Source organism: Phragmites australis, chromosome 15 (assembly GCF_958298935.1).
Source record: "Phragmites australis chromosome 15, lpPhrAust1.1, whole genome shotgun sequence".
Classification (NCBI taxonomy): Eukaryota; Viridiplantae; Streptophyta; class Magnoliopsida; order Poales; family Poaceae; genus Phragmites; species Phragmites australis.
The window spans coordinates 10,862,472-10,875,594 of record NC_084935.1 but is presented as its reverse complement, the minus strand read 5'-3'; the positions used below and the strand labels follow the sequence as shown (position 1 = coordinate 10,875,594).

The following is a 13,123-nucleotide window of genomic DNA, read 5'->3' as shown; positions in this document are numbered from 1 at the left end:
AACCTTACGAACTAGCCGTTGCTCCAACGGCTCAAAAAGACTATTAACACCGAATGATCCGGCGTTTACAGCAGTACAAATATCAAACCATCCGGCATGTATAACAATAGCAACTGTGGGGACCCGTCCAAATTGTATTTGAATTAATCACCAGTGCTATCATTTGATAAGGTGAGAGCTAGCCCACGCATGTCTTCCGACATGCCGTGTGCTAACCCATATCTCATCACAAAGATCGTAACAACCAATGATTAGCCCAAATCCAATTCCGGCAGTTATTGTATGTGTGCATTGGTAACTCCTAGGAAAACTATTACTCACACATACCTTTAACAACATGAATGTCACAACATCAAGATTTATTACCCACACATACCTTTAACAACATGAATATCACAACATCAAGATTTACTAGGATTCAAAAGATTATAAACTGATACATTTAACAAAAGACAAGATTCCATCTAACGTAAACATATATACATCACAGTGGAAAACACAACTAAAGAAACAAAACCGGTGATGCCATTTGCCCACAAGACCAACAATCGGGATTAGAGTAACATAGCTGCTGCTCACCACCACACCGCTCTCGGTGGGAGATAAGTAGCTAGCACCTAACTTCACCTAAAAAGAAAATAAGCAGCGTGGGTACGAAGGTACTCGCAAGACTTAATTCATAATGGGTACATATAATAATCCGACTCCAAGTATTATGTATTTAGATGAGTTAGTAAGGAATCGACCACAAGGTTAAGTAAATTCATATGCAAAATCAATTTTGACACAAAAGTATGAGCATCTACACTTAACCACATATACCCTTCTATTCTGAAATCCATAACACAAGCATATCTGTAACAGAACCATCTTATCTCATCAATAGCCATCACCAACCATTTCCCAACATGCCATACCATCATTCTACATTGGTACTGTACAACTGCTGCAAATAGATAGAAGCATGCTCATGACGGAGAGCGCGGCAATTCGAATTGTTCTTATATCCTATAGGGGGTACATCTTTACCCACACAACTCGAGAACCATTCGGCTTGCGTGATCACACATGCCCACACAAGGGGGCACTCGTGTCAACCTTTCACAAGTAAGCTCCAATCATTCGAACATACGTCTCTAGGTGCGAGGGTCATCTAGAACTACTCTCAGAGCAAACTAGATACCCCTATAAGCCTATTATGCCCACGACACCCGACATGTGCACGCTAAAGGGTGATAGCTACACGAGGTATTCGGCTCATCCTTCTATAATCAGATATGTGGTTAGTACGGAAAGTGCTAGAGCCAACTGCAACAATGGTCGATGCTTAAACGATGTAAGCGGTCTATGGCATCCGGGTTCCTCTCTCGACCTACCCCTAACACCACCACCCATGTAACATCCAGAGTTTTAAAATGTTAATTGATTGCAAATTTCACTCTAATTAAAACTTTTTAATGATTAATTAATTCAACTAAAATCAAGGGAAAATACATATTCAAATATATTAAGTTGACTAGGTATTCCAAAATGCACTAGAATTATTTCCAAAATAATCCCTACATTAAATTGATTCGTATTCATTGGTTTATGGTTTTTATGGTTCTTTGTGAGGAGATTTGAAATTGAATGTCTCTCAATTTTGAGATCTATTCTTAGATTCTAGTCAGCTCAATTCCAATTTGAATTCAAATATTTTGATTCAAATCATTCTCAAAATCTCAAGATCCAAATCCAAATCATAATTCAAATATCCCCATTTGAATTTATGCCAAGACCAAACTCAAATCCAAATTCAAATAATCTCTTTTGAATCCATCCCAAAACCAATTTCCCTTTTTCTTTTCCCTTTTCCCTTTTTCTCTCTCTCCCTAGGCCTATTTCCCCTCTCATTCCTCATTTGCACGGCCTAGCCAGCCCGACTCCCTTCTCCCTTCCTTCTTTCGTGCATGGGCTGCAATCGCGCTACCAGCCCAGCTCCCACGCACGTCAGCCCGCTCGCGTGCGCTGCATCGACCATGTGTCGCCTATCCCGTGGTCCCCCGCCGCTGCCTTCGTCCTCCACTGCGTCACCGCGCCTCGCTATCCCGCGCCATCGCGACGGCTGACATGAGCCACTTGCCTCTCTCGTCATCGCTCTACGCTCTCCTGCTCCTTTCCCCCTCTCTCCTCTCTCTCTCTCTCTCCCGCAGTCCGAGAGCCTGACTCCCACGACTTCTGCTGCTTGTGCGTGTGGCCAGCGTAGCCCAGCCATGCCGCGGAAATAAAGGTGGGTGCCACCTCACCACCTCACCGTTGCTCGTCTTGCCGATGACCGCATGACGCAAGCGTCGCACCTCCTCACTGCACCCTCTCCCTCTATAAATAAAGCCACCAGTCCTCTCTCTCTCCTCTTTCTTCCAATCCACCCCACCGCTGCACCATTGCCATTCGCTACCGCAGCTCGCCATCACCGGTCCACCACCCACATGTTGCCAAGGAGCTCCAGGAGGATGACGACATCCCAATGCCACTCTCCGTCAACCAGAAGCCCGACGGGAGGTCGTCTGAGCCTTCGACTGAGCCGCACCGCAGTCATCTCTTCCACGAATCGCCGGCTGCCACCCTACCCGTCAACGTTCTTGCTCTCAGTGAGCATCCTAGACCCCTCACAAACCCTCCTAGTTAGCGTGTAGCTATCCCCATGCCTTCTTCTCGCGCGTGGCCACGTGTAGCCATGCTTTTGTTTCCACCGCCGTGCAAATGCTCGCCACCGGTGTGCATGTGCCTCTGTGTATGTGGTTCGGACATCGTGCCATGAAGCCTAGGGGTGCTAGGCCCTTTTTCCTTGCAAGTTGGCACCTCGTAGTGCAGGGGAGATGCTGCCCAATTTTCTCGCACCAACGCTGTCTTCTTCGGTCGCCATCTGGTGTCGCTCCCGTTGCCGACCGTCGTCAATGAGCCATTAGCTGAGTTCCCCGTAGCTCCTAGGTCACCGGTGTGAGCTTCCCGTCGTGGAACTCCTACGATAGCACGTCTCCAGTGAGCTTATTAGTGCAACTCCGTCGAATCACTCGCCGCCAGCCTGACCTTTCCCTGTTGCCTCCCTTCTTCGTCCGCACGCCACATGGCCTGGCCAAGTAGGCCATGGCTCAGCCCGGTAGTAGCGAGCCTACCAGGTCAACCCAGCCACCAAAGGCCTCACCCCAGTGGCCCGGCCCAACTTCGCAGCCTGCAAATTAGATAGCTCGACTCGAGCAGGGCTAAGTATTGTACAACCCAATACTATGTAGCCTGGCATGGTCCATCTGCTCCATCCACTTAAGGACCGAGTCATTGCGCCATCAGGCCTAGCCACCCTGTGCAACCATGCGTCATAAATAGGCAGGACTTAACTTTTCTTCACTGAACTAAGTTAGGCATCGTACTAGGAGGCTGGGAGTAGCGAGCAGTCAGGTGACTATGTGGCCCTCCTTTTGAATGTGCAAAGACCGACAAATTCTTAAAAAGGGAACCTGACGTTTAGTACAAGACCACTAGTACTTGGGGGTAAATCTTATAGAAAAGCCCGACAGAAAAGGTGATTAAAGTGTTTCGGTATGATTCGCTCCTCTGTTTGCAATGGTTGGAGGCTGAGCATATCACGTGAGTACAGTATACAACCTTTATAGAGTGTAAACCTATTCGAATAGTCATGTCCACGGTCATGGACATGCGAAAGCAGCAATCATGTTGACTAGACTCCGTGTGCGTGTGTCTTGATGAGTGAGTGTGTGGACTAGATGTCCGTGTGATGTGGTTACTAGCTCAATCCGTCAGGAGCTGTGTGGTACTAGAGGTATACCAAATGTGATGATAGGGACTATAGAGCAAGGTGTAGCCTCTCTCGGGACCGAAGACCCCCAGATATAGATTGTTACCTGGTTTTGAACTATTTAAACTATTTTGAAGTCAATCGTAGATGATATAATTGGATAGCTACATAAATTGTCGTATGCTTAGAACTAAACCGTAAAGTCTTATCCTTGAATTGCCCCCTTTATACATCTATCAACACCTTGAAGTAGTATATGGCTTGCTGAGTACCTTCCATACTCACTCTTATTGTCATTCAGATGAGGAAGCCGATGATAACTTCGCAGGAGGTGAAGGCGAGGATGAACAATAGTTTTAAAAGTCGCGTTCACACTCTAGCTGCTTGTGGCTATGTGTCCTTGCTTTTCCACTGTGTTTTGTTGGCCGTTCGGCCATGTTTTTGTTATATTATATGGTCTGTAAACCTTTTATACTCTGAATCTTAAAATTTATGTACGAAGTTTGACTACGATATTACAACTGTTATATTGTGCGTATCAGCTACTTGATTAAGGAAGTGATACCAAAGGCATAGGAGATCCCGAGTTCGGGGTCTTACAACCCACATCTCGTCTCATCCTTACAACTCATATTTTCCAATATCATCATTATCTTTGTGAACAATAAATAAGCACTAAGCTCGCGAACAATGGTTGAACCACTGCTCGACTTCTACTGAGGACCTATGCATTGCTAAGCATATTAGAGAAAACTTTTAAATTAGATAACAACATTGTTAACCTAGGTTACAAGGATACAGATCATCATTAGTTCAAAGTAGGTAATGCATCAACATAGGTTCTTCTCATATAACCTGACATTAGAACTCTAACATGCATATCTTACATAAGCAGTAACTTATCATTTAGACTCTATATGATCCAAATTATGAGGTGAAATATGCTTAGATGCTTGCCTTGCTGCTCTACTTCAAAATGGGATCAACCCACAAAACGTTCTCGCGAAACCTCGCTAGTCTCTGGCTTGATGATCACTAAAAGAGTAGAATGCATTGCAATAAGTATGACGAAATGCTACAAAATAATTCATATGATGCGTGGTTACGAAAATATTTGTAAAAGAACACTCAGATGATTGGGCTGAGGTTTAAACATCGGATAAGACAGCCTAAGGGTACTGTGATCTAGGTGGCTGGCGGTCAGACCGGGGGTAGGGTGGCGGTCAGACCACGGGTGGACAGATAGGAAAACGACTCTGAGTGGATCTGGTGGTTAGACCGGCCAAACGGAGGTCTGACTCCTAACTACGGAGTCTGAAATGGAACTAATTGGCTAAGTTTCCATCCCGACAGTCAGACCAGCTATAACGGCGGTAGACCGCTGGGTCTGGTCGGCAGTGCCTTCGTGAGGCTGTCGGCGAAGGCTCCGGTGATGCCTTCAAACACAAAGGGTACCAAGATGCTCTAGAAGACTAGTGGAGTGCTTCTAGGGTAGTTTGGACAACATTCACTGAGTTAAACTTGGAAAGCTCCATGAATGATATCTAGTCTAGGGTGGAGCTCGAGTTAAACATGTTAGTCCCATTGACTATATTGTCATTAATCATCAAAATCATATACAGACCCTAAAATGACCATTTTCACTACACTTTCTTACTGGGGTTTCAACTTCAATTTCTACTGAAAGTAATTTATGATACATGGCATGCTTATCAACAAATTTCTCTAATATAAAATAATGTGATGCACTAGAATCAAAAAGTACTATTCCGTAGTGGGAGGTAATAGAAAGGATACTTGCCGCCACATCGCTTGCTTCCTCTACATCTTTCATAGTTAAGTTGTAAACTCGAGTTTTGTTACCTCTCTTGGTTTTTCCTTTCCCATCTTATGCAATCGTAGGCAAGACAATGGTTCAAAAAGTATGAACCAAAATCTAGCTACCATTACCTCATTACCTTTGGATGGGTATTTGGATATATGATGATCATGATCTTCATCAATGCGCCCTATCTTATACACTTGGCTTTTTTGCTTGACCCTTCACTTCATCTTGTGAGCTAAGTCTTTAAGTCCCCGAGCCGATCTGTGAGCTTCAAGTCCGATTGAGGCCCTTTAATATTGGTGATAACTTCCTTAGGCACTCAAATGGGTTGGTTTCACTCCCGCTCCTTTCTCCTAACCTTGTGTGCAACAACCTTACCATCGTTTTTCTTTTTGAGCTTGTAGTGGTTGCTCTTGGCCTTGATCTTGTAGTTGAGCATGGTGTAGATGTTAAAGGTCTTGTTGGAAATGTTTGTTGCCTTCTTCTTCTCTTTGGTCTCCTTCTTTACTTGTTTACATTGTAAGGACTTGTGGCCTTCTTGATGACACTTTAAGCATGCCACGGTGGACCCCTTCGCAAACTTGTTTACCATGATAGCATGGTTATCTTGAGAAAGTTGGATATATTCTTTGCCTTTTGATCTTGCCAAGTCCTTCTTGAACTTCTCTACTTCTTACTTGAGCTCATCATTTTCTTATGCAATGAGTTTATTAAATAGTTCTATAAGAATATTCTCAACATATATCTAATTGCAAAAGGGTGAGCTAGATAAATTAATTAAATCATCACAAGAAGTGCAATCATCTACCTTAGAATTGAAACTAAATAGAGAGGTAGATTGCATCAAAGGGATCTTAGGTTGAGATTCAATGCACTCAAATTTTATCTTAAGCTTTTCATGCTCCTTGTTTAGCAATTCGAATTTACTCAACAATTATTTATAATTAGAAACAAAGGTAGTATGAATGTTATTAAATGTATTGAATTTCTTAAGTCTTTTAGATTGTTTCTTTATGGTTATTTGTTGTTCATTGATCAAATCAAGAAGTTTTTGTTGAGAGGAAGAATCTTAATCTGATTCATCATCACTTACATCGCTTTCCATATATTTCAGCCACAGTCGCTTCCTGAGCCAACTAAAAGCCACCAAAAACTAAAAAAAAAACAGCTGTTTAAATAGTTTCTAATTTAAAAAAAAACTAAAACAAAGCCTATCCAAACGGAAAAGCTCAAATGTTAGTTAAAACTCTCCATTTTAATCCTAGCTTTTGATTGGCCCTCACATTAAATAAGCCTTATTGTTGGAAAGCGAACATCCGTTGGCTCATTGACCTGGCCCCGCATGGAAGTGGCTCAAGTTGGCTAACCAACATAGCAAGTTCCAAGGGTAGCTACCTGATACAGTGAGCTCTGTTGGAATTGAATATAGGACAGTTGCTTGGTCGACTAGTTTACTGGGGGTGAAAACAATTGGGGCTAAGCCTTTCCTATAGCTGCTAGGAGTAGGCCCTTAAGGTAAAATCTAAACTACTACATTCATCCTTATTCGACATATTTTTATTCTAAATCATTTCTAATGTATGCATGACAGATGGGCCATTGGTAGAATTTTACTTTCATAATGCAAGCTGCAATCAATCTTAAGTACTAAGCTAATATATGGATTAACTCAAATATCTAATTATCTCGTTTCTCACGATAACAGCTGATAGATCATCTTTTCACAAGGAGATGTCATCCTCCCGAAAACACACCAATGGATGATACTTGGTTAAGCTCGGCTCAATTGAATTTGTAGTTAATGCACTTGTTATGATGCTAGACTCCGAAAAGAATTTGAATTTTCAGCTGCAACAATGAGTATGTACAACTAGGATTTGAGCTCTGCCATTGTGAGAAACCGGATCCCGACCTATTGAGGTGGACTTTTTATGGATCTAATACTTTTAATTGACATTCAATACAAATTTGATCATGTTTGGATTAGCTAGAGCTTATAGAAAGTTGGCTTAAAGCTTATAGATTGTTAAAAGGTAGCTAGTAAAAAACTAGGGACTGTTTAGATCCCTGGATTATAAGCTGACTTATTGTTGATTTTATGTGTTAATAGTCTATAGTACCTTTATATTTATTGTTGATATGTAAAGGCGTATGGATAAGGAAGGTGAAAGGCAAAAGGGTCTTTTTAACATGCATTAGCTGAAGTAGCTTATGAGATTATAAAAATCTGAGTGGTTAAATTATTATAAACTAGAAAAAAATAAACTGTTTGAATCAACTAGAGCTTTTAAAAACACCTTCTATAAATTCTAACTGATCTAAATAGGCCCTTTGATTTTCACATAGGAATCAATACAAATGCTAGGACGTAGAGAGAACCTCCTACGTAGGGTCGGTGCTAAAGTATCGTAAATTCATCAAGTGTTTGATCAGTGTGTTAGTCAATTTAGCTGAGTCCATTGTGCAGCAGTGAAGAAAGAAAAGGGTGTAAAGTGGCGACATGGCTCAAAACCACCAGCGTGCGATAGAGGGCGATCATACGTCCTAGTGATTAGGCCGGTGAAAGAAGAATATAGTAGGAAAGTGATATGAGAGTTGATGAGACGACCAAGAACGCTGCGTATCAAGGACACAATGTGAACTCAAGACCATATACCGCTAGCGCGGATGGCTATTCTTTAAAGCCGAGTGGATGACTGTTTCGTACATGACATGTTTGTACCAGATTAGTGCTCCGTGTTTTAATCACCTAGCGGTATCCTCGCTTCAATTTGTTTTAATCTATCTACGCCTAAAATATTTTGACTACAATGGACTTCATTATCCGAGAGGATAGTACGTCATCTCGTGATCTTGACCATGTTTAAATTCTCCGCCGCTTTTCCAGCCCCGGTACGTGCAACCCAATTCAATTCCCGTGCCGTGCCGGTACCCGTCCGTAACACGCACGACACGACGCACCACCACCACGGCGCTACCCTTTATTAGCCGTCAATCCAAGCGAGCCGGACACGCGACGGGGAGAGAGGCGAGCGAGCGGCCCCGAAGCGAAGGGAACCCACCCGAGCCCAAGCCCAGGCTCAGGCCCAAGGGGCCAGTCGCCGGCGATGCCCTTCCTCTCGACGCCGTCGTTCGACCTCTCCGCCGGCGCGGAGCCCACCCTCGGGCTGCGCCCCGCGCCTATTCCTCCTCCCGCGCCGGCGGCGGCGCATCAGCAGCAGCCGCAGGTGTCGGAGGCGGCGGCGCGGCGGCTGCGGGAGGCGGAGGAGCGGCTGCGCGAGGCCATCGATGAGCTGCACCGGCACCAGGGTGGCGAGGGGAAGGAGGGGGAGGAGGGTGGGGATGGGGAGTGGGGGTGCGGGCACGAGGGGGAGTCGTGCGCGGCGCACGCGGCGGGGAACCTGTGCCAGAGCTTCCTACTCTCCTACGGCGTCCGCGTCGGCATCGGCATCCTCCTCCGCGCCTTCAAGCTCGCGCGCCGCAAGTCCTATGCCTCGCTCCTCGACCTCAAGGTACCCCTCCTCGCTCCGAACCTTACCCGTCAACTTGCAAGGGTCGAATTTGTTCCTTTTCTTTTTGTTGAATTGCCGCTCGGTTAGATTTGGTGGGATCGATCGGTTGCGAGAATTCAGTTCGGAGCATGGGATTAGAGTCTGCGAAGTTGATGTCTTTGGTTTGCCTGGTTCGTTGGAGCACAGCAGAATTAGCGATGTTGCTTAGCTGATGGAATTGTGCACTGCAAGAAGTGCAATGTCGGAATTCAGCAAAAGTCCAGATTCATGTTTACACGCTGCTGCTTCAGCTGTTACAGCTATCGCTTTCTAAATGCTTATTAGATTGAATTATCAGTGATAATGGACTGACCAAAGTTAAAATATTTGAGCCAGCTGTTGCGGTGTTTGTGGAGCATATATTAAGTATATGCCAGAGCTCAATTGGGTTGTTTTAACTGATGTGGTTACAGAATGTTTCCTGCTATGCATTGATTTGGTCTGTCTCTTGTCTCGCTGCTGCTCACGCTTCCGTTCCGAACAAATAATGTTCCACCACTACTGTTCTGCCTTCCGCACTGATTCATATTTTCAATTAAATATACTCATTCAAGTATTCTAATATGCAGCAACTTGTTTCGGAGAAAGATCTTATAGTAAGGGAGGAAGCTTGCCGGGTAGGGCTACTGTTTGGAGGATTTACCGGATCATACCATGCACTTCGATGTTTCCTGAGGAGATTCCGGAAAAAAGAGACACCATACAATGCGTAAGTAACTGGATGTTGATACTCCTTTGCTTACATTTCTATATAGATCATTAACTAGTGAAATGCATTTTCATTATGAGTATACATCTAACTGGTGCTTGGACCTTGAGTGGTCGCTAGTAGGTCCATATTAGGCTAAATTCTTTTACAAGTTTTTCCCTCAAATCATATTCGTGACTCAACTGAAGGACATGATGGAGCAGAATATTAGCAGGTTCGGTGGCAGGCTTGGCGATACTAGCACTAGATGATTCAAGTAGGAGGCGCACTCTATCTCTATATCTTCTAGCAAGGCTCTCTCAGGTCAACTACTGAATAGTTTCTATGTTTATGTGGCAAAATTGGATAGAAGATCCAGTTTACAGGAAATATTGATGCAATACTACTTGGTAATTGCAGTGTGCATATAACTCTGCAAAGTCTAAAAATAAATTTCACTTCTGGGGAAGCCATTGGAGACATGGAGATGCCTTACTTTTTTCTCTGGCATCTGCCCAGGTAACAAAATGAAGTTGCCTAACACTCTTAACTTGCTTTAGTATGAAGATGTTTCCGTTATGGAGGGAAATACTTGTGTGTAATCACCTGGGTTATTTTTCCAGGTTATGTATGCCTTTGTTATGAGGCCTGAAAGCATACCTAAGTCGTACCAAGACTTCATCCTTAAGACAGGACCAGTGGCGGAACCTGTTTACAAGGCTGTCAGAGAATGCTGCAGAGGTGGTCCTTTGGATCTCATTGGCCTCTCAGCCTATTTAGCAAACAAGAAGAATTCGAATTTGATAAATTTAACAAACAATCCATCCATTATTCCATGTTCCGTGATTCATCCTGACAGAACATCGTGCTTGGCTCATAATGTTAATGTCGTTTCATCAACATTCAAGAAGACATTCCCTCTGTATTTCTCATTGTCATTTGTCCCCTTTGTTGTTCTACGTCTTCAAAAGGTAACTCGCTGGCCACTTTATTCCTCTATTTTTGAAGATTCAGTAGCTACACTGAAGCCTGATATGTTCTTGTTTTTATTTGAGGAAGATATTTTTCTCTCCAATATAAGTTGATGCCTCAAACAGGAATCTAACTTCACAACATAAAGTCAGATTATATTGTGCCACCACCCTTGTACTGTGCTTGCATAACATGCTTCAGTTTTGCTAAATGCAAATATGTTTACATAATTCTATTTAGTTATATTTTGCTGTATGCTTACGTAAGTCCTAACTTTTGTCCTGTAGTCTTACTTGCTGGATGCTCATGTATATCCATCTTCTATTCCAGTGATCTAACACATAAAATTTCTTGATCAAACACTAGTTCTTGGAATCGCCAGCTGCAACTTGTTGGCGTGCTCTTGTGGGTGCAGTTCGCTCTACCACCTTTTTGTCTGCTTTTGTCACCCTGTTCCAGGTAATTTATCCATAACAGCAGTGCATCCCTTCACGCATAACTATTTCATAATTTTAATAGCATTCCTGCATCATTGGTAGGCTGCCATTTGTTTGCACCGTAAAGTTGCAATCAAAGACCGTAAACTTGTGTACTGGTTTGCTGGTTTAGTGTCGGGTCTTTCGATTCTTTTGGAAAAGAAAGTTAGAAGAGCTGAGCTAGCCCTCTATGTACTTCCACGTGCTGGAGATTCTCTGTGGCATATATTGATCAACCGCCACCTCCTCCCAAATATTAAAAATGCTGAGGTAATTTTCTTTACTGCCCATTTTCCCCTTTCGCTTCCTTGCACTATGTTTTCTAGTTACTCCGTATTTACTTTCGTTCAGAGTAATCTAAGAGGTAATGTGGATAGTATTTCCTTTCCACAAGAAACCAAAATTTTATGGTGCAGCACAATATGCTGTTTGCCATGATGGCTGGTAAGATCCTATATTACATAATGTTGAGGAAGTAGCACATTTGAAAGTGAGGAAGTAGCACAATATGCTGTGGCTTGTTTTTAACAAACCAATTGGATCTTCATTTCTGAATTCTTCTGTCATAGTCCAGAGTGAGAAGTATGAGCTGACTGGTTTTTAGGAAACAACTGTGGACTATGGTAATTGTTTCTGGTCATGCTGTTGACACTCTGCAAAGTTAGGTGTTGGAACTTTTGATGCTGGTACTTACTTTGAAGGATAGAATATAGATCTAAACTTCCTCTTTGTAAAGATTTCATTTGCTCGTGTTGCTTCTCTTTGCATCCTTGATCAACTAATCCAGTATACAAGAATACTTGATGTTTCAAAAACATTAACTTGGCAAAATTGCAGGTGGCTCTTTTCTGCCTGTGCATGGGAGGAATCATGTACTTTCTGGAGTATGAGCCAGACACTATGGCTCCATTCCTCCGAGGCCTCATCCGGCGCTTCCTGGCAAGCAAGATCAGCAACCTGAGTCCGCCTCCCAATCGCAATGCCTCCTACTCATACCTTCAGACGCTGAACGCACTGGAGCAATCAAGAACCCAGCCAGGGCCAGAGAACAGCCTGACGACATTGGAGAAGTACAACCTTGAATCAATCCCTGGACTTTAGACTTCATGTTTATGGTACTGGTAGTTTTATCTTGAACCTTTGAAAAACCAGTAAATCTGAGCAAATCAACACCTGTAGCGTGTGCCATCCTTTGATGTGGATGGTGTTAAATTCAACCACATGGGTTTCTGATGCTTTCACGTCCATCGCAAAATAAATATGTAAATAAGCGTAGCTCCTATTTTTGTGCGGGATACAAACAAGTTCGGCTGCGCTGATACTGTTCCATTATATATGTTGCAAAGCTAATACACTAATATCTAGTTGTTGCTCAACATGGTCTTGCGAGAGAGATCATTGGGTATTATGGCATTTGGTGTATCGTCCAGGAAACCTCTATTATTGTCGGTTTCAAAATTTCCTTCAGTGTTGGTTTTAGAGGTGGCAGTATGTAACGAACAGTGATAGTTTCTGACTATTATTGCTGGTTTGAAGGATCGGCAGTGAAGGGGTTATCACTGTCTGCTGAAAGTTTCAGCCGGTAGTAATACCCTAAGTATCATTGTCAGCTGGTGGTTTCGGCTGACAGTGATTCCTAAAGCATAATTGCCAGCTTAAGATTTCATCTAGCAGTATGTTGCCTCTCTCTCCTCCCTCTCTCCATCTCAATATGTCCTCCCTCTCCTCTCTGTCCTCCCTCTTTGTCTCTCACTCTTTCTCAATACATGTATATAATGAGACACATATTTAATGTAAATAATAATAAAGATACCTTTA

At 43.2% G+C, this 13,123-nt stretch overlaps 1 protein-coding gene across 1 annotated transcript; it reads left to right on the top strand.

Annotated features, from left to right (window-relative positions):
• The first annotated feature begins 8,603 nt into the window (after positions 1-8,603).
• Positions 8,604-12,541, top strand: LOC133892783 (uncharacterized). Its single transcript, XM_062333732.1, has 8 exons — positions 8,604-9,130; positions 9,739-9,878; positions 10,082-10,181; positions 10,278-10,376; positions 10,481-10,828; positions 11,196-11,288; positions 11,369-11,575; positions 12,143-12,541. The coding sequence occupies exons 1-8, from the start codon at positions 8,726-8,728 to the stop codon at positions 12,404-12,406; spliced, it is 1,656 nt and encodes a 551-aa protein (XP_062189716.1). The 5' UTR covers positions 8,604-8,725; the 3' UTR covers positions 12,407-12,541.
• The last annotated feature ends 582 nt before the right edge of the window (positions 12,542-13,123 follow it).

Coding starts and splice junctions, on each gene's coding strand:
- LOC133892783 (XM_062333732.1), top strand. CDS start 8,726: ATGCCCTTCCTCTCGACGCCGTCGTTCGACCTCTCCGCCGGCGCGGAG. Junction 9,131..9,738: donor CCTCGCTCCTCGACCTCAAG/GTACCCCTCCTC, acceptor TCTAATATGCAG/CAACTTGTTTCGGAGAAAGA. Junction 10,182..10,277: donor TTCTAGCAAGGCTCTCTCAG/GTCAACTACTGA, acceptor TGGTAATTGCAG/TGTGCATATAACTCTGCAAA.